Source organism: Vigna umbellata, chromosome 3 (genome assembly GCF_029865625.1).
Source record: "Vigna umbellata cultivar VRB3 chromosome 3, Vumbellata_1.0, whole genome shotgun sequence".
Classification (NCBI taxonomy): Eukaryota; Viridiplantae; Streptophyta; class Magnoliopsida; order Fabales; family Fabaceae; genus Vigna; species Vigna umbellata.
In genome coordinates this window covers 32,280,041-32,301,317 of record NC_142167.1, presented here as the reverse complement: position 1 = coordinate 32,301,317, position 21,277 = coordinate 32,280,041, and the positions used below count along the sequence as shown (strand labels likewise).

The following is a 21,277-nucleotide window of genomic DNA, read 5'->3' as shown; positions in this document are numbered from 1 at the left end:
ATAGACATGAAGATTTTGTCAATTTGAATAAACTTTCACAACTTTCTCTTTAATTTATTCTTATTTAATGAGATTTAACTCATTGTTATTAATGCAAAAATTTCTTATTATAGTTTCATATCTTCCTCAGTAAATTTAATAATATTTAATAATGATACTATTTCATTTTCTTAAAAATTGTTTTCCAGAAAATAAAAGAAAATCAGCTAATCATTATTGTACCATTGTATTATAATGTGAATATTAACTTTGAACAAGAAAACAGAAATATAAATTTTTCAGCAATAAATTTTTTTTTCTAAAAAGAATATCATCAGATAGTAGAGTTAAGGAGCACTGGGATTGGGACTCCAGAGTCCACACTAACGGTATTGGGATAAAGTAGCAAGTCCTATCTCAGTTGAAGAATATAAGAGCAGACTTGCTATTTTCTCTCTAGCAATTTGGTTATTATATACTTACGTCTTAATACAAATTCGATAATGAGGAGGGTAACATACGTTCAGACTCAATCACAGTGACAAGTTCAGCAAGAGCTCCCATAGCTGCCAAGCCCCCTCTATGTAGTAGAGAGAGTGCAATTTCATGTTCATTCCATCTACTTAATCCAAGCGCCAATTTCTTCAAAGTATCCACTCTTACTTCTTGAATCCATACAGGTGCAAGACTAACCATAAATCCTACGAAACAGCAGACGTAAGTTTTCCATGTAATAGGATTGCAACTCAGTGAAATTTTCTTCTCCATGACTTCGGCTAAGAAGTCCAAATGGACCTCAATAGTACGACTCCTTCTAGAGAAAGTCCCAGGTGGTAGTTTGGTCCCAACACCCCATATAATTGACCCGGATAATATCAACAGATATGCCATAGCATAACCCTCAAGTATATACGACGCAACACTATCGTTGTTTTTCTTCACATCCCTTGATGATAGCAGCCAGGTAGGAATCGTTTCCTTGTACAATTCCTGGACCAGTAGCATACCACCTGCCGCACATAGAAGACTTGCACCAAGTGTTGCCACCTCTTTTGCACTTTGAGCGGCCAGGGATAGGGATGATTCATTGGATTTTATGTGACGAGAGCCAGCATCCGACCGTCTGCCAGCTAATTCATTAGAGTACTCTGTGACAAGACCTACAATTATATCGTTTACATACTGTACATTGTGTATATTTCTACAAGATCGAAGAAAAAGGAATCCAGGAGAAACATACGGATAGGCACCAGGGGCAGTAATAGTGCTACCCAACAGGCCATTAACACCACATTCAGAAGTCAGCTTTGAGGTTGAAACAGACAATGTTCCAAGGAATGAGGTGAAACAACTTCTCAACAGCTGAGCAACGGACTCATTGTTCTGTCTAAACACAGATCGGGAACCTGATACAACAATAAAGTTGTGCCAGCGGCGAACTTTTTGGGCCCACAGAGAGCCAATTATAGGCATGCTAGGCCAAGGGCAACCAGATGCACAATTTTCCAAAGCTGCTCCAGTAATAGCATGCATGTACTCCAGGCTCTTGTCAAGTTTAAAAGTAATGGATAAACTGACCAAAGCTGCCATTGGTAGAGGCAGCATTACCGGTGAACCTCCTACCACACAACAAAGACATAACTCACAAGCAATACAAATAAAATGACTACCATCATATTGTTTAGGCTTATGAATCCCTATTAATTAAAAGAAAATATTAGAAAACAATTAAGTTTGCAGATTTATGTCAGTAGTGTTAAGGATAAATTCATCCCCTAAAGCACACAACCGTCTCTGGCACATATATGGATGAAATGTGCTCTCACTCGGCAGTTTGCACCATGTCAAGTGTTTCTCAAGACATTTACCCTAAATCCTTCATGTAATAAACAAGTCATGACAACACTTAAAGATGCACTCAGTCTTGCCAAACAATTCAAATCTAAAGACCTCTCCAGTCAAGAGAAGAAGCAGCTAATTAGAATATTCACCAACCTAAGCAAAGTCAATGAATAAATATAAAAAAGCACTACCCCTTTCCATGTATTTATGGCCCATTCGATAAAATTGAGAGGCTTAACACTGAAAATTCATCATTGCATGGTAAAGGAAAATTACTGTATTCATTAATACATGAGACTGTATAACAAACTACCGTGATGTACAAGGACTTGAAAGCATTCAATGACCTTAACGGCATTATCCTACAATGTGATGAATGTGTTTTTTTTTTTTTTCATTTAAAACATCTTTAGTTAGGCATTTAGAAACACAACTAGTTCATTTTCACTAATCAAAAATAGCAAATTTCAGCATTGATTTGAATTCTCAAACACTATATAATTTTTAAAAAGTATTAGGAAATAAGCTTTAAATCTAACTCAAACCCAAAATCTTGCACTTACTTATATATTACAATTTGACTTTATCTTTAGTTAATATGAGATCTCTAACACTAACTGACAGTGAGGACTAAACATCGTGAGACTAGATATTTGTGAGTTGTTTAACAACAGTTAAATAGCAAGTAATAGACCTAACAAACCTAGCTAGAATAGTTCCTAAAACTATATTAGTAAGTTTTTTTTAAGCCTAACTCAATTTCAAAGAATCAATTTGGGTGAGATGAGGCTGCATTACTACCTATATGCTATAATTTGATGTTATCTCGAGTTGACGTAGGCTTTTCAACCAAAAGTATGTCTGATAGACCACAACAACATTCTCTATTCTAGGAGAAATAAGAGCAATCAAATAAACAGAAAATAAATGAGTGACATGAATATGAAAGAAGAAAAGGGAGAGTAGGAAATTAATTTCAATGAGATTATGACAATAATTATGGAACTGGAGAGGTGCTGAAAATTGAAGTGTTGGTTACAGCGCAGGGTAGACCGATGAGTTTGAGAATAGAAGAGAAAATTAGTGGGGATGATACAAGGAAGACCTGACAAAAAGGGGAAGGAGGAAAGAAATAAAATAGTGAGCTGGGTAAGCCTATTCCGAGGCAAGGAAGTGGGGCCATAACAGTCTCTTCATTCAAGTTTTTCTTTGCTTTTAAAGATTTCACTAAATCTCATCCTGCTACAAGGAGCCAAGCCGTGGGCCATGGCTTTAATATATTTATTTTATATCATAATCTCCTAATCAATATCATATTCTTGACGGCATAATAAATATTTATGCTTTTGTCCCAATGGTATTAAGATGAACTTTAGTAAAAGTCCCCATATTACATTGATTATTAACTGATGGAAGGACCATTTTCTTGGATTATTTACACTTCATGCACCAAACGCAGTGTATAAATCTTACTGAAACAAAATATACAATCTACAATGCATTATTTATATTGGTTGTAAAATAACCTATATAAATAAAAGTTCAAGACACTCTTGTAACTAAATAGAATATTTTACATCATTTAGGTTTGTAACCAATGTAAAAAACATTTTTTACATACGTTCAAAAATACAAAAGAATAGAAAATGAATTTGAGATAGTGAATTTCCTTCAATTAGGATCTCATATACAATAACTTCGGAGATCTTAGATACAATGCATTAGAGGGAAGAGAGGATAATAGGAAAGATCATATCTAGGAACTAGGGATAATACAAAGCACGGAACAACTTTTCAATAAATCCTATTTAACACAACTTAATCTAATACTCCCCTCAAGTTAGAGCATACAAATTGTATGGATAAGCTTGGAAAAAATAAATTCAATTTGAGGTCTTCTCAAGGATTTTGTTAAAATATCTACAAGTTGACCATTTAATTCAACAAACTCACTGCATATTTATTTGGAAAACAACTTTACTTGAATAAAATGATGGTTATTTATTATGTGTTTAGTTCTCTAATAAAACATGGGATTCGAAGCAAAATGAAGAGCAGTTTGGTTATCACAATACATTTTATTTGCCAAATCTCACAAAAATCTAATTCTTTGAAGAACTGTTTAACCTACATATACTCACAAGTAAGAGATGTCATTGCCCTATACTTAGTTTCGGCGGTAACAACATTTTGTCTCTTACTTCCACAACAGATAATATTTCCTCCAAAGAAAACAGTATATCCTATAGTAGAGTGTCTGTCCATATGAGAACCAACCTAATTACATCACAATCTCTAGAGGTTTGGGTATTCTCTTTATCTTCTTAAAGTAGTCCTTGTCTTGGAGCCTTTTGAGATGCCTTAGAATACCGATGACAACATTTCAATGATCACTACAAGGATTCTGAATGAACTGACCCAACAGAAACTGCAAAAGACATATATGGTCTAGTAATGGTAAGATAAATAATTTTTCCAACCAGTCTTCTATATCTTTTTGCATTAGAGATTAATCTTCTACCTATTTTGCCATTAATTTTTTATCTGGATCCAGAGGACAATCCATTGGTTTACAATCAATTATACCTATCTCTTTTAGGATACAAAGAGCATATTTCTTTTGAGAAACTAAAATTTCTTCCTTTGATTGGGTTACTTTTATACCAAAAAATTATGAGGCTTCCAAGATCATTGGTAAAAATGATTGCATAGGTGTTCCTTTAAGTGAGATATTCTAGCAACATCATTCCCTTAAAGACTATATCGTCAACATACATTATTAAGTACACACATTTTTCAAGAGAGGTGTGACAATAGAAAAAATGATTTGCCTCAGTGTGTTCCATCCCAAAGGATTAGAATTTACGAAACATGCTCGTTGAGATTGATTAAGACCATAAAGAAAGCGACATAATTTACAAACCAAACTAGACTCCCCTTGAGCAAGAAACTCAAGAGGTTGTTCCATGTAGACTTCCTCTTCTAGGTCGCTAAGCAGAAAAACATTTTTAATATATATTTGATGAAGGGACCAATGACAAATGACCGTCATGGCAAGAAAAAGTCTGACAATAGTCATTTTGACCATTGAAGAAAAAGTATCATTGTAGTCAAACCCATATATTTGAGCATATTCTTAAGCTACCAATTGGGCTTTGAGGCAATCAACTTAGCCATTAGGTTCAACCTTAATGACATAGACCCAACGACAGCCAATAGTCTTCTTCCCAAAAAGAAGAGGAACTAACTCCTATGTTTTGTTACTTTCAAAAGCCTGCATTTTAGTGATCATGGTTTGTTACCATCCAAGAAAATCAAGTGCTTCTGTTGCATTTTTAGGAATAGTAAGAGACAGAAGAAATAAAGGATAAATAGGAAAGGAAACAGCATGTTGTGTAACTAAGAAAATTGTAGATAGGATAAGAATTATAAGTAGAGTGAGTATCTTTGCGAATGACAATGGGCCAACTCAAATAATCATGATCAGGAGTTGTTGTGAAAATAAGATATGATTGAGAAAGACTTCTTGAAGAGAACTCACCTTAGGGCCCTGGACTAGTCATTTGGTTCCTGTGTTGATAGGTAATAAGAGGTGATTTAGGAAAAGAGAGAAGTGAACAACAAGATATTTCTAAAAAAATTATCCGAGGCACCAAGTCAATTATCCATAGATTTTGACTTTCCATATATTGTGAGTTGTAGATGAGTGTGCTAAGCTATTCAATTTCAACCTCAAATATTCTTGATATTATTCGTTTGAGAACTTTAGCTCAACAGCTTAGAGTTGGGAATATTGGCTGCCTTGTCAAGAAAGTCATGCAAAGAGTAACAAGTCTTTTGGGTGTGGCCCATTCTCTTACAATATACATTGAGGATCGGGTCGTGCTCCTTGAGGTTCATTAGACCCAAGCATTGGCAAATAAAACTTCAGCAACAAACAAAAACAGGAAGAGCGAGATCAACCTCTTCTATCTGATACCAACTTGAGAAAAATACAAGAGAATAAAGAATGAATTTCCCTCCCATAGGATCTCATTTATAATAACTTGGGAGATTTTAGATACAATGTATGAGAAGAGAAGAGAATAGGAAAGGTCATATCTATGAACCAGATACAAAACAAAGAAGACAACTTCTCAAGTCTTGTTTTCCAGCCAACAAATGGGCTGTTAAACCCTAGCTGCAAGATGAGAAGGATTGACCAAGCACACAATCCTTGACCTAATGAACAACCTTGTGATCTCGCAAAGATACACGTCTACCTTAATCCTCCATTTGTGTTTGCTCGTAGCATCCTCCATACCTGCGATTTAACAACATTGGTCAAGGCCACCACTTTGCTTGTTTCACAGGGGGTGGCTTGTTCGTTTCACAGAGGGTGGTGGTGTGGGGGGATAGTTGATATTTGTCAGATTGGGTGCTGGTATTGCAAGGTTGTCCTAGAAAATAACTCAGGGAAGTGATCATAACTTGTATCATGTTGGATTGGGTGGTGACAAATGAAACAGGCCAACATGGATGTGTACAGTCCTTAACATAGGGGACGGATGTTTCTTGCTATCCTGGAAAATGGTGCAACATCATTTCAACATTATCTAGATTTACATTGGGTGAATAACCAATGTAAAATATATCACTCGTATAAATAGAAATAGCTAATGAATAGATAGAGAATTCAATTTGTTGTTGATAAGCAAGACAGTGGATTCATATTTCTCGTAATCTTCTGAGAATAATATCAAGCCGCTCTTTAAGTTGTGAAGATCAAAAAACACAAATTATTCTGGTCATTGACTCACAGCAACTACTTAACATATAAAATGCTGGAGCAGTCCACGTAACTTGAGTGACTTCCACCTATAATGTATCATACTTTATCTTTCGTAGGACTTAATAGAAATCCATATAAATCAAAGATGTGCATAAGATTAATGGACCAAAGAAATACCAGAAGAACAGTTAGGAACCTCAACGCCAACATGAGTTAATATAGCTTTTATTTCCAATTCAATTGATGGAAGAAGTGCTGCTGGACTTGGCCAGTCTGTTCCATTCATGGGAACTAGTTTCCATACACCACGAGTAACTTCTGAAGAAAAGTAATCAATAATGGCAGCAAGCGACGCTGGAAGAAAATCAACAAGGTCTCTCAGACCTGCAAGTGAATGACACAAGTGCGATTACATGACAGTAACACAAGAAATAAATGTACTTCTATCCAATAAATTTTTTCTTAAGACTCCAACAACAAAGATTTTCTAATTAAATATGTGTTTTCATATATAGTTGATTAAGAATCAGTACACCCCAATTACCCTAGTTTGATGTGATCTCTTCCTCTTAAGTATTGCAATATTAAAATCAAAACAATGATTGCTTGATGAAAATAAACAGGAATTAGTAAACAACTCTTTATCATTAAGCAAAATTTCATGATTGAATTAATCATCTATTAGAAAAAGACACAAGAAAGGTGGGACCAAAACCAAATTGATAGATACAATAAACTTGATTGATAGAGAAATAAATGTAGCATCTAGCCAACCTGTTGTCAATTCTCGTGATGAAATCCTCCCATGAGCGCAAGCAGTTAAAATTGATTCAAGGACAAAAGGAAGAGCTTCCAGCACTTCCCATGCAGGAAGCATAGGTCTTTGAAAAGCATCTTCAACAGAATTTATGAGAGAGCTACATGCATTACTACTAGTAGGTGACGAAGAATTGCTTGATGAAATTCCAACCTTGGTTATTTTCTGATAAATCATGCTTAAAATCATATTACCAGTTTGATGAATGGAATTTCCAGTAGAAATACCAGAAAGGGCTGAAGCAACACATGATTTGTATTGACAATACAAGGCCCGCAATTTTGGAAACGAATCAATGTACACAGGTTTAACAGATGCAGACTCAGGGAGATTTGGATTGCTTTTCCGCTTATCTTGGGAATACATAACACGATGATTGTGTAATGATAAGATATACTCCAAACCTCCAACTGCAACTCCTAATTCAGTGATGCACAGGTCAAGAGGGGGTCTACAGAATTTCCATAATCGAATAAGGAAAAGAAAAGCTAACGAAAAGGCCATGTATGTTGTTGAAGACTCATCTCCAGTGCTATTTGAAGTCGGTTTGATTGAGCCAAACGCCTCACAGAGAGGCAATAAAGCAGCGGCAACTGTCGGCACCTGCACAAAGAATATATGATAAAAATACTTGACATCAGAGTATTAATGGTAAAGAAATTATAAAAAGGTTGCATAGTAATTGCTAAGAAATAGTGCTTGAAATAGACTAACTATCTAAGGGTACTTTAGCTCGTTTAAATGCACTTGTATAAACTTTTCTGCTACTTTTTTTAACAGAAAAAGAAAGAATTTATTAAAGCACTTGAGAAAATAAATAAATAGAGAAAATATATTTTGAAAGCTTATAAAGGTCTCCTTTAGGTGGTCATATTTATATACAACAGATTTGCGTGATACAATGTCTTTTACTTAGCCTACTTTTGAGAGTTTTAGGTAACAACTTTTGACTATAGCTTACTTAGTCTACTTTGAACCTATTCTAACAAAATCACAGGGCCATCCTAACACAAGGAGTATTGAAAAGATGCAATTTTAAAGTGAAACGGCTGATTAATTGCCACATAAATTGAGGTGCACGACACCAATAACACACAGCATTCATCCTACATGTTTTCAATGCTGTCGAATCTCTCGGTAATTATCTTTTCTACCTAATTTCAGTTGTCGGAAGAGCACAAAATTAATGTTCACTTCATTATCATACAAAGAATTGGAGGTGAAGGGGGACGTAGGCACACATCAGTTCAACTGCAGCTGTGAATTGCACATTTTACTACCCAAATAAAGAATTGGAAAGGATTTAGTAAACTGTTTTCCAACCATGGAAATTGGAATTTTTATAAATAATAGAATTTTCCATTTCTAAAAGGAATATGAAACATGAAATCTAGAAGTTGATAGCCCAATTCTGATTCCAAGGTTGAATTGGAGGCCAATTCCAAGCACAAAGCAAGGACTGATAAAATCTGTCAACTGCCAAGTAAACTCAATACATTTCTATCCTTATAATTTATTTTTCTTTTAGAACGAATCTAAAAGAGTTATCATATTCTTACAGCCATCAAATAAATTATAGAGCTGAATCACTTACTACACCATGCAAAGAAAGTATATGAACAGTATCAACAGAGGAAGCACCACGGAGAACAGCACATAGCATGGGCATATTATCAACCAAAAGGCTTCGAGATCCAGCATGACTTGGAGGTAACGGAGAAGCAAGAAGCTTAATCACATGGTGGATCACATGTTCCTGCCAAGGAGACAATGCTTGATATCAGAAACAATAAATAATGAGGGATACAACATTCAAGAATGCAATACCATACATTAACCATAGGCCAGTACAACCAAAGGAAAAAACTAATATCTGAAAAGGGCAGTGTTAAAACAATAACTGTTTGCCTCAATTCCACGCCAACAGATCCAGCAGATTCCAAACTATTCCATCATTCTAGTATGCATAAAAGCTCCTAGCTGAGACTAAGACAAGATTATTATTTCCGACATTGACCAAGTATATAGCTAAAATACCCTTTAAAATTACTAGGCTAGTCCTCCTACCTTAAGCTAATGTTTAGGGTAGAGGTATACACAATTCATTCTCAATTCTAATAATCATATTAAAATAAATCTGCAAACCTAAGTATTCAATTTTACCATTATCCATAACAAGATTGATAAACTTTAGGGGCAAAGAGGGAGCGAGACTACATAATTTAGAAAATATACAACCGAGGAATAGCCGGAAGCACTTCTCAGCAACTTTGTTTCAAGAGGAGTAGCAGTTTACAATCTCTCTAGCAGGAATAGGATTTTTCACCTGAATATACCATCCGTGACCAAGGGATGCACCACATAGAATCTTTGCAGCTGCTGGCCTTTCCACATCTGATCCATTTAATGCAATATAGTATAACTTCTCTATCTCCGCCAGGCTAGGACAGAAGAAAATTATGAAGTTCAATCATTAGCCGTTAAGATAACACCAAAATTAGATCAAATTTGACAAAAGAAATAAACCTTGAGGCAGGGGTCATCGTTAGAGAGTTTATAAGAGTATTGTTTAATGGTGTTCCTTCCATAAACATTGACCATGGAGATTTTTCTGGAGGTGATGTATCTGACAAAGACAAAACAGATGTAGATACATAACCAGGCCAGAAGTATACTGACGTATCCATTAAATTCCTAGCTATGCAAGCCTCCACTATGAGATGCCTCAAGTTCCCACCTGAAAGATAATTCAGAAGTATCATAGATATAAGCAGAAAAATACACATGAAGAATATTGAATACATAGATTGCAAGATGGAATCATGGAAGTAAAAGATCTAGTTCCAAAAAATTAACCTGCTTTTGTATTGGCATTAGCATGAATTCCAGTGCCAGATTCACCCTTTGCGTTCATAGAATTATAAATGAAGCTTGCAGCTTTTCTAGCTGCCTGATTGGCTGCATCAATAACTAATGTAGGAGGGCATAGGAGGCCAGAAAAGTGCCCAAGGACCTGAACAGATGACATCAGTTCACGTTTCACGGAATCATCACTTTTCGTTTCATGTGTATATTCTGATTCCATTGACGCTTGAACAGAAGACAAATTATGTTCAGAGGCATCCCTTAGAACATTTGCAATTGCCAAGGGGACAATGCATAAAAGTACACATAGACGAGCTACAAGATGAGGAATAGGACCTTCAGGAGGATCACGTTCCTGCAATCAACCGTGAGGGTAGGGTGATAAGTTAAATATTTGGGTAATATTTCAATGAAAATAAACATTACTATGGACCAGTCTCAACTCGCTGCACAAGCCGAAGGGCTGAGAGCCAAAGTGCTAGAAAAGTTTCTTGCCAGCTGGCCTGGTTTAGCATTTGAAGTGTCTTGATTCCTTCTGCAAGTAGTTGATGAATATTAGGAAAGTGAATCCACATAACTTTCTGAAAATAAGCTGTTAACATTAAGCAATAATAAATCCAATGAAAACTCACTCAGAGAATTTACCTGTAAGCACATCAATAGCTGATTTTGTAGGAATTTGTCTAGAATCCATAGCATTCTCCATATAAATGTCAAAAGGAACCCAACAAGGAGACTGACAAAACCGGTAGTTGCATTTCAACGGTATCTTACATGATCCCATATTGATGAGGGTCCCAACCAGCCGATGCTTACTTAGGGAGTAATCAAAATGAGAAACTCCACGCATGTTTGCAGACACTTTTGTTAGTACTTGGTTTACTAATTTTAGCTCTGATGAGGCCAATTCAAGGGATTCAAGAAATTGCAGCCTCTGCTGGAGGCAATTGAATTTTTCAGGCCTATAATACATAATCAACAAAAAGATGAGGAAAAATATTAGTCAATCAACACAAATCCTACAGAGCAAGTAAATATATTAATATAATAAAACTGCCTACTAGACTGCTATCGCCATCTTGATTCTCCATGGAAGAAGAAAGCTCCCACGTAATGTTGTGGCTTTAAAGCAATTGTACATCAGAAAAATTTTAGATATAGTCCAAGTCATCCAAGTCTACCTTGTCTTGCCATGGTCAATGGGATTGCATTTGGATCTAATAGCAATTGGTACAAGACAAAAGTAGGAAAAGGTACAAGGAATATAGAATTAAGTCTCATTTCAGCATAATCTACCATATAAACTAGTGTTTCTTTCCATCTTTTCTTGCAGATGAAATTTGCCCTCATTTGAGTAACTTCTAGCATTCACAACTCACAAGACTAGGAAACGACTTCCATAAATCATTTCTCATCTTTATTTATTTATTGCCACTAAAGTGAAAATAGCACAACCAAACCATATTATGACATATAGTATACACGTCAAACCAGAGATATCTTAGACTAGCAATATGACGAAGAGAGAACAAATTTTACTGCCACGTTGTTTTATCAGCCAATGACAAAACTCGAAGTTATAAGTAGCTTGAAGCTCAATAATTTCCGCATGTGAATTGGTCCAACGGAAAAACGTGTTTCATACAAATCACCACAGCAATTACGGACAAAACATTCAAGACAAAAATCATATAAAGTAGGAGACAATACATGTTCAAGAGAACAGACTGCAGCAGAATAGTAGCCTTTCTGCTTTCGGTTAGTCGTTCCAATACCTCTAAGGCGGTGAATGAATTCCGCTTCCTTATCTGTTCACGGTACTCACTCTTCTCAAAATTCTGCGTCACATTACGATCAATGTCCATACAATCCTCACCCTTACCTGCAGCAACCAAACTCGATTTCTCACTAAACGTCACTTGAAATCCCCAATCGATCAGCATACAATCGAGCAGCGAAATCACAATCTCGTAAAAGAACAGCACGAACACGTGCCCTATCTCCAGATCGCGCACCTTATAGATTTCTGAAATCCGAAGCGCAGAGTCCACAGAACTCACAATCCTGCAAAACAGAAACGCGATTAAGCAATTAAGTGAAACCAATAGATTGAGTAACGCGAGCGAGAGTGAGATTAGGGTTTGTTACTTGCGGTTGCAGGAGAGAGACAGCGTAGGGTGAAAGGAGAACGCGTATTGCGATAGGAGAGGAAGAAAGAGAGCGAAAGAGTGAGGGTGAGAGTGGCGGTGAGGTATGGCGTTGGAAGCGAGAAGAGAGAGTATTTGAAGGGGGAAGAGGAGGCGCGAGGAGAGGGCATGGTGCGTGAACTTCCACATCCAAGGGCGGTTGTTGTCGAAGCATATCTGTGAGACTAATAGTTCCCCTAGCTCAGGACTGGGAAGCGCAATGCCCAGAGTGTTCAAGTGTTCCACCAGCTCCGTTACGAGTGCCGCTACGGGTTTCTTGCTGCATTGCTGCCAAAGCTTTAGCCTCTTCAGAACCCCTTCGCGCACTTCATCGTTCCACTCCAGTGCCGACTCCATGCTGCTCGATCAGTCTACTGTTGGTGTTAGGTATTAGTTGTTAGTTCCTGCTGCTCTCATTCTGGCACGAAAAAAAAGAGGTCTGTTGGGGAATCGAATGCAGTGGGGACAGTATTGTCTATTTCTTTTTTGTATTGTGATTTTGGTCCCCTTTCGAACAGGGTTAATAAATACACCTACTATCACACTATATTCATCACAATCTCAATTTTGCTCCAATTTTTAAATCACCCAGGGTGATTGAATAATTAGTAATTTTCAATCTTACAAGTTATTATTCAATTCTATTTAGAAATAATTTTATATTTCAAAAATTAATTAATACAACAATAATTAAAGTTAAAATGGAAAAAAAGTGTGTAAACATAAACAGGTGGCACTTCTTCTATATGACATGATTCATATCAATGTAAAAGGAAAATAAAATCTTACTAGTCAGTCAAATTGTGAAGAGAAAATAATTGAGAGAGACCAAACATTTTTAAGATTAAAATAAAACTTCCTACCACTTTTGGTCTTCTTAAAATGAAAGCATAACCAAGAGCAGAAGAATATCGCTGAGTAATACATATAAAATGTAATAAAAATAATCTTAATAACTCCCCTTAAGCTGGATATTGTAAATGTATTGGTCCTATATATTTTTTAATTATTTGTGTAAACTAAATAAAGTTTACAAAATTAATGTAAAAACCTAAAAATTTGGGATTTAAAAGAGGGAATTAGTACATTAGATTAATAGAACCATATTTTTATTTTAGTATAAAATATATTTTTGGACAAACCTAGTTCATTAGTCTACTTCTACTCTCTCTAAGAACTCAAGTTCTCCTCCTTCTCTCTATCAAATCTCTTCTTTGGATCATTCGATTTCCGATCAGGTGTTGCCCAAGCATCCACAGCGTAGAAACCTTCAAAACCAACCGATCAGTTTCGGATCTTAGTCGGGTAAGTGACTTTATCCAGTTATTCTTTGTTCTTGAACTGGAACATGCAACCTTTGCTGGTTGCATGCGTCTTGTGTTTTCCCTTTTCTGTTCTCTGCTAAATTTTGAGCTCTAATAGCTGTTTTCCATCACCATTTCGGTGGTTGTAGGGCACTGTTTAGGTTCTTCACCGAGTAGGGTACTACGGAAGCGGTGTGGTGAGCTGGGTTGTTCAACTCCAAGGTAAGGAGAACTAGAAATACTTTTTATAATTAGTTGCATGTATGTGTATATACTGAGTTATGTATTATTTTTGCTGCTTGGTTTGCATGTTAAGTTTTGAGTATATGGAATGATATGTATTGCATGTGCTGAAGTGTTGAATCTGTGAATCTGTGAGGTGATGTTAATAAACTGTATTGGATACGTTTGACTGCTGGAATGGTTCATGTTAGAAGTATTTCGAGTAGAAGGTTGTTGAAGCCTAGTTTTGGCAGAAGCATAGTGAAATATTAGTGTTTTGAAACTGTTGAAAGGAAGTGAGATAATGGTTTTGAGCTTTGGATGTCCAAAGTGTATTTGGGCTATTGGGGCAGTTTCAGCAAGTGTATTGTAACTTGTTTGAGTCACTAAAGTGGTCCAAATAGGTGCAAAGAGTTAAGTTTGGGTTTGGGATCTTCAAGTTGTGGAAATTGATGTTAAGGAGTAAAAGTTGAGTAGTAATCCCTTTAGAAATGTAGTAGGAATGTTTATGATCAATTAGACAAGTTTAATTAAGTATAAAACACGAATTAGGGGTGTTAGAAGTTAGGAAAAATGACTAGAAATGGTAAAGAGTGTGTGAGTTGCATAATTCTGCAAAATTTGCGTTCTACAGATTATGCAGACTCGCTAAGCGAATTGTTTCGTATAGTGAGTCACCCTGGCGAGATGCTCTCTGTCAAGGCATTCGCACAGCGAGTTGGTGCGCTATGCGAATGGCTATAGAGGGTTTCTCTCTGTTTGGTGATTCGCATAGCGAATCTGAGCGTTGTGCGACTGATGGTTGTCTGGAAAATGCTAGTTTAATTCGAATAGTGAATTTGGGGCGCTATGCGAGGGTTTAGGGTCTGATAATGTGTATTAGAATTTTCAGTTTAGCATAGCACACAGGCTTGGTGCGCTGAGCGAATGGAGTGAGTAAAACTCATTGTTTTTGTTATTCGCACAACGAGTTTGGTGCGCTGAGCGACTTTCCCAGAACTTGTTTTTGTTCTTTTTATTCCTGTTTTATGATAACCTTGAACTATGTTTTGATTATTAGAATGGTGTAAAAGTATTTATGATATTGTATGATTAGTGAGATTATATGTTTGGATTCAATGTGATAATCTTATGGTATTTGGTTGTTCATATCTTGAGTTAAGTTTCAAAGTGACAATATGGTTGATGGACGTAATTCCATGGATCTCAAAGGGAGGTCATATGGTGGTGCCCTATGTTATGGACATAATTCCATGGATCTCAAAGGGAGGTTACATGGTGGTGCCCTATGTTATGGACGTAATTCCATGATCTTCAAGGAGAACATCCATGGTGGTGCCCTTGGTGTGTTTTAGAATGATTTGCATGGAAGCTCAGTCTTGGGGGTTATCTGAAACTACAATGGTCAATCATTCTCAAGTAGAGAGGATTGAACCATGTCGTGAGTAGTAGGAGGAGGTCCTAGTCTTGGGTGCTTCTAGTATGGCCCAAGGTAAGTGATAACGGACTAACCTCGTGAGTGTGGTAGGATGAAACCCATTGGCAATGGCCTTGCAAAGCAGTAGAGGCCACCACGAGTGCATAACCCGCCATAGCTCGACAATCATTCTTAGTCCGGACGAGTCAAGTTTAAAGTGTAACAGGTTGTGTTAAGTGATCCAGTGTATATGAATTAAACTTGCATGTTGTGTGTAGTTGTTATAACATGATTTTTGTATGTCTAGCTCACCCTTCTTCTGTGTTTGTCTTTTGTTTGTGTGTGTTTTCTGTTGCAATGATCATCCATTTGAATGTGAGCAGAGGTAAATGAGGTGCTCTGGAGCAGGCCTTGGAGGGCGATAACACCGCTGCTTAGCCTAGTTAGGATCCATAGGCTTCTACTTATTTTGAAATACTTTATCGTGTTAAAGTTTTAAATTTACAATCAATTTTGGATGACTGTAACCTTAAGACTTTATCTACAAGTCTTCTTCTAACTGTTCTATTATATTAAATTATGAACTACTAGATTATATAATTCTATATAATTTGGAATGTTACAATTAAAATACAAAATTACAAAATAAAAATGAGAAAAATTACATAAACTAAAAATAACATTTATTTAAAAAATATTAGATTTCGACTTTTCATTAATCTTTTTATAATGAAAGGTATTCTACGTATCTTTCTAAACAAATCAAATCGATAAATAAATAGTTGGTTTAATGTATTAAGTATTAATATTTCGTTTTTAGTGTAATAAAAAAAATTACAGTTTGTTTGACATTCATTAAAGGTTAAGATAATTAAACACATATTTGATATTCTGTAATTGACACATGTATGTTTATTAGAGGAAAAGTTAATGTTAATATGTAATTAACATTGAAGGAACTTTTGAGAACATGATTAAAGTTTTTTACTGATATTATATAATATATATATATATATATATATATATATATATATATATATATATATATATATATATATGGGTTTGTAACTTTTTAAAATATAATATTAACAAAAATATCTCTATATAAATTAATAATTTTTATTTTTAATTTAAAATAAATAATGAAAAAAATCAAAAAATAAAAAATTATTTAAATTAATCTTAAAACTTAAAATTCATGGTCATCATTTTTATCAATTAAAATTTTATATATTTTAAAGGATTACATAAGTAAAATGGATTACATAAGTAAAATATATATATATATATATATATATATATATATATATATATATATATATAATAAGTATCCATTTCAAGTAAGTGAAGGTGTCCACTCTAAAATTTTATTCAAATGTCAAAACTTAAGTGAAGTTGATAATAATAAGGTTAAATATGTTTTTAGTCCCTAAAGTAAGGTACAATTTGATCCTCATTCTTTTCGAAAACGTTCGTTTTAGTCCTTGAAAACTAACACCGTTTAAAAAGTTGGTCCTCATTTAGCAACAAAATGAGGACTAAAACCAAAGTTCCAAGGACTAAAACGAACGTTTCGAAAAGAATGAGGACCAAATTGTACCTTACTTTGAAAGATGGACGAAAACCAGAAACGACCAATAGTTTAGGGACTAAAAACATATTTAACCCTAATAATAATAATAATAATAATAATAATAATAATATGTACTCGATAAGTATTTCCTTCAGTGTTGTTATGAATTTATAATAAACAATAGAAAAATATGTTTAATTACATTATTTCACTACAACAAAAATTAATTTTAGTAGGGGTTTTATTTGATGTTTTAATTTTCGTAAGTATATTACCTACATACTTTCTTTAGACAAAACTAGTGTCACTAATAAATTATGGCTTAATACCCTATTTTCTTCCCAGTTCGCTCGAAAATGTCAAATTAGTTCATCCTTTAAAAAATACGTCAATTACGTCCTCACTTAATAAAATTTGCATCAATGAAAATCCGTACAAACAGCGTTAATTATTTTTCTCTCTTATTAAGTAACGTCGTTTGTACAGATTTAACGGAAGGGATTTTATTGATGCAAATTTTATTAAGTAAGGACGTAATTGACACATTTTTGAAAGAATGGACTAATTTGACATTTTTAAACGAAACTGAAGACAAAATAAGATATTAAGCCATAAATTATTTATACTTTTGAGTAACTTCTGGAAAAGTAAAAAATTCGTGTGGTTTGGTTACTCCTGTAACTTTTCTGCCAACGGTTACAAACCTTCCTTACCTACCAAAAGTTTCAAACCCGTGCTACGTGACTGATTTTGTTAGTGCTTTTTCTTGAGGTTTCAAATTCCCGTTAATTTCATCAATTGCTTTTTTAATGCACGTAAATTATATTTTTTAATGCACATAAATATATAGACAATTAAAAATGATAAAAGATAAATATTCTAAAGTGGTAGTATTCTCCTGAATATAACATTCACTAAAGGAAATAGATACAAAAGTTACAACTTAAAGGTAAAATAATGTAAAATAACAAAGTTTAGATGAAACTAAGGAACATTACAACATCTTTATTCATAATCATAAAATTATAAACAAAATGAAAATCAAATAACATTATTCAATCATAAATCTTCATACTCGTTATTTATTTATGCATTAGACACATTTTCTTGATTAGATATCTAACATATAAAAATAATAATAATTAATAACTTTTCACATAACAATATAAGAAATATATTAATTTAATCAATACATAAATATTATCGGTGATGCATGAAACATAATAAAATTAAGAAAAAATTCTCCTTGATAAATTTATAAAAAAAAAAAGAATTCATTATTATCTTTATTTCATTGACTTGGTTATTGAAATTATTTGCCACACTCAATGAATATTAAGATACAATCAATAAATAAAGATTTGAAAGTATCTGCAGCACTTAATAAAAGGAAGCAATGTGCACTAGCACAAGACAACAACTGAACCCAGATTTCATAACACCAACATCAGAGTATTGCAGACATTAGCCGCAAGTGACTATTTTTTCCCCCTGCATGATTTCATAAACAATATTTAATTCATATACTTTATTTACTTATGTGCCAAGCATTAAAGAATATCATCCCACGACAAGGTTTCCAAGATGCATCCTAGCACATAAACTCTAAAACAAGAATTAAAGACCAAGTGTTTGGCTAAGGATGAAGACAAAAGTCTGTTTATGTACTTAAATAAAACATCTCAGTTCCACTTTATCGAAAAGATAGAGTAAATTTAAATATAGAACGAAGTAGGGGTGGACAAACTGCACTATTTGCATGCACTATAAATCCATTACAATTAACTATAAAATAGTTTTAAAAAATTGAACTGAACTAAAAAATAGTTCAAAAAAACTAAACTAAACTATTTTTTAGTTCAGTTAACTACAATACAGTTCAGTAAACTGTTTTGTGAAAACAATTCAGAATTAAAGCTAAATGATACAGAATTAAAGCCATCATAAATCAGTTGGATGATTCATCCTGTTCAACTTCACATAAGTTTTTTACATGAAAAAAATCGTGTTATAGATTAAGAATATCTCTCACATAACTTGTGCAAGTATCTTTTCTCATCTGTAAAATTGAATCAGTCATATCAGTGTGGCAATGAAAGGAGGATTTGGTGCTACTTGATTCTCGGATGAATCACCATGGTTGAAATTGTTCAAGTACTGAATATTATCCTACTCCGCCAACCACGAGATTTCAAATGTGTTTTTAAAAGTAAAAGTTATTGGATCCAGTCAAACATGAGTTGACATGACAGGTAAAATTCCACCTTAACATAGCAATTAACGATGATGGAAGAACCCCATATGGTAATTTAAAACCCTTATTGGAATAATAAAGTACCTTTTGGCCACTAATGATGGAAGAATCCCAAATGCTCTCTCCACGTACAAGTAATCGTTACAAGATGTCTAACAAAATGTTTGAACAACTAAGAATACATTTCAAAAATGTTTGAACAACAGGAAAAACATTCGTACCTTAGGGTTCCAGATTTGCTTCTCTTTTCCAGTTAAAGGAGAAGTGTTCTCAGAATCTTCGACGATGGAGGTAGAACCTTCGACAGTTCGGTGATGGCAGAGTGCGGCAAAGCCATCGATAGCGGCGTTCAACAACAGCACCGAGTGAGTGGAATGAACGGGATGTAAGGCAAAAAGCAAATGAAGCCTGGAAAACAGATATAAACTTAAACTGCAGTTAAGTGCACTGAATGTAAAATAGTTCACTATTTTTAAACTGTATTATTAATTAGTTTAATTAGTTTTTAGTTAACTGTATTATTAGTTTTTTAAGTTTAAAAAAGTATGGATTAACTATAATTTAAGTATTTTAAGTTAACTCTGCCCAGTCTTAGGATAAAGTATACGTTTTTTCACTAGTACAATAAGAAGAAAAGGCACTGGTTATTTTTTATTATTGGCATCGGTTCTGCAACCGAGGCATATGTGGGCGAGGTAAAAAGGCCAGATTTTATGTCTCGGTCATGGACCGAGATAAAATCAGATATGAATATGCCTCGGTTCTTAGATAACCGAGGCAATATCGTTTTTTTTCCAGATGCAACCCGTTTCAGTAATCAACCAGCATCCAGAAATTGTTTCAGTCCTCAACAACCAGAAATTGTTCAGTTCTCAGCAACCAGAAATTGTTAAGTTCTCAGCAACCATAAATTGTTTCAGTGGTGCAAGTAATTATTTTTCAAACAACCGAAAAATCTCAATCCCAAACCAAGAGCAAAACAGACCTAACCAAGAGGAAAACAGACCTAACATATGCCAAAATGTACAAAATTTCTTCACTGGGCTGGCCTCAAGAACAATGCCAAAATCTACAAAATTTCACAGATCTAACATGGTTAAACTTCTGCAACGAACAAGATATGAAGAAGAGGCAGACGAACAAGAGTAGATGGACGACGGTGGATCTGGAGCGGTGGATGGATTGTCGGTCTAGGGCGGCGGCTCGTGGTGGATCTGGAGCGGTGGATGAAGATGAAGATATAGAGGGGAAGAATGGCGGAGGCAGCAACGACGGAGGGCTCGCCGATCTGGAGCGGCTTGGTGACGGCGATCTGGACGGGTGGATCGAGAGTGACGAAGCCAGCAGTGGCGGAGGCAGCAATGATGGAGGGCTCGCCGATCTGGAGCGGCTTGGTAATGGCAATCTGGACCGGTGGATCGAGAGCGACGGAGCCAACAGCGACGGAGGCAGCAACGGCGGAGGGCTCGCCGATCTGGAGCGGCTTGGCGATCTGGAGCGGCTTGGCGATGGCGATCTGGAGCGGTGGATCTAGAGCGGTGGATGCAGCAGTGGCGGAGGCAACGAAGGAGGAGGCACCAGCGGAGGAGGGTACAGTGGGGGAGGCTACAGTTGTGACAGAGGGGAAGAATGGGAGAGAACGGAGGGGAAGAATGGGAGAGCACGAAGGGAGAAGAAGTGAGAGCACTGAGGGAAGAATGGGAGAGCACGGAGGGAGAAGAAGTGAGAGCACGAGGGAAGAAGAGATGTTGGGCCGTGGAAATGAAGGAGATCAGAGAAATGAAGGGGTGTATAGGCATCGGTTGTTTGGCAATCCGAGACCATAGAGCCTTTCGCACATGTGTATAGGCATCGGTTGTTTGGCAACCCGAGACCATAGAATCTTTTCATAAAGTTGTCAGACAAAAAAGCAGAGTATAGGTCTCGGGTGTTCTTCTAACCGAGACAATATCATTGTTCTGCCTCGGATTAAGATGTAACCGAGGTATATAGTCTTTTACGTTTCAGGTTTTGCACAACCGAAGCGTATATGGCGTGTTAGATTCCA

The 21,277-nt window shown here is 35.4% G+C and overlaps 1 protein-coding gene across 2 annotated transcripts; it reads right to left on the bottom strand.

The window, feature by feature from the left end:
- Positions 1-264: 264 nt before the first annotated feature.
- Positions 265-12,963, bottom strand: LOC148202260 (mediator of RNA polymerase II transcription subunit 33A-like). Of its 2 annotated transcripts, XM_088109857.1 has the most exons (12): positions 12,423-12,513; positions 12,290-12,338; positions 11,985-12,156; positions 10,920-11,236; positions 10,718-10,809; positions 10,266-10,629; positions 9,936-10,146; positions 9,736-9,850; positions 9,004-9,165; positions 7,367-8,012; positions 6,770-6,976; positions 265-1,598 (listed from the first exon to the last, which is right to left on the bottom strand). In XM_088109857.1, exons 3-12 carry the CDS (start codon positions 12,137-12,139, stop codon positions 466-468), a joined length of 3,402 nt encoding a protein of 1,133 aa, XP_087965983.1. In that variant the 5' UTR covers positions 12,140-12,156; positions 12,290-12,338; positions 12,423-12,513; the 3' UTR covers positions 265-465. The 2 variants fall into 2 exon arrangements, with proteins under 2 accessions (XP_087965983.1, XP_087965982.1); XM_088109856.1 differs by having other exon boundaries at positions 11,985-12,338; positions 12,423-12,963.
- Between the last annotated feature and the right edge of the window lie 8,314 nt (positions 12,964-21,277).

Bases quoted from the DNA above. Each gene is read 5' to 3' on its own strand.
- LOC148202260 (XM_088109856.1), bottom strand. From the start codon at position 12,817: ATGGAGTCGGCACTGGAGTGGAACGATGAAGTGCGCGAAGGGGTTCTG. The intron at 12,339-12,422 runs GTAACAAACCCT...TCTGTTTTGCAG, and splicing joins TCTCTCTCCTGCAACCGCAA to GATTGTGAGTTCTGTGGACT. The intron at 11,237-11,984 runs GTATTGTCTCCT...TATGTATTATAG, and splicing joins CAGTCTGTTCTCTTGAACAT to GCCTGAAAAATTCAATTGCC.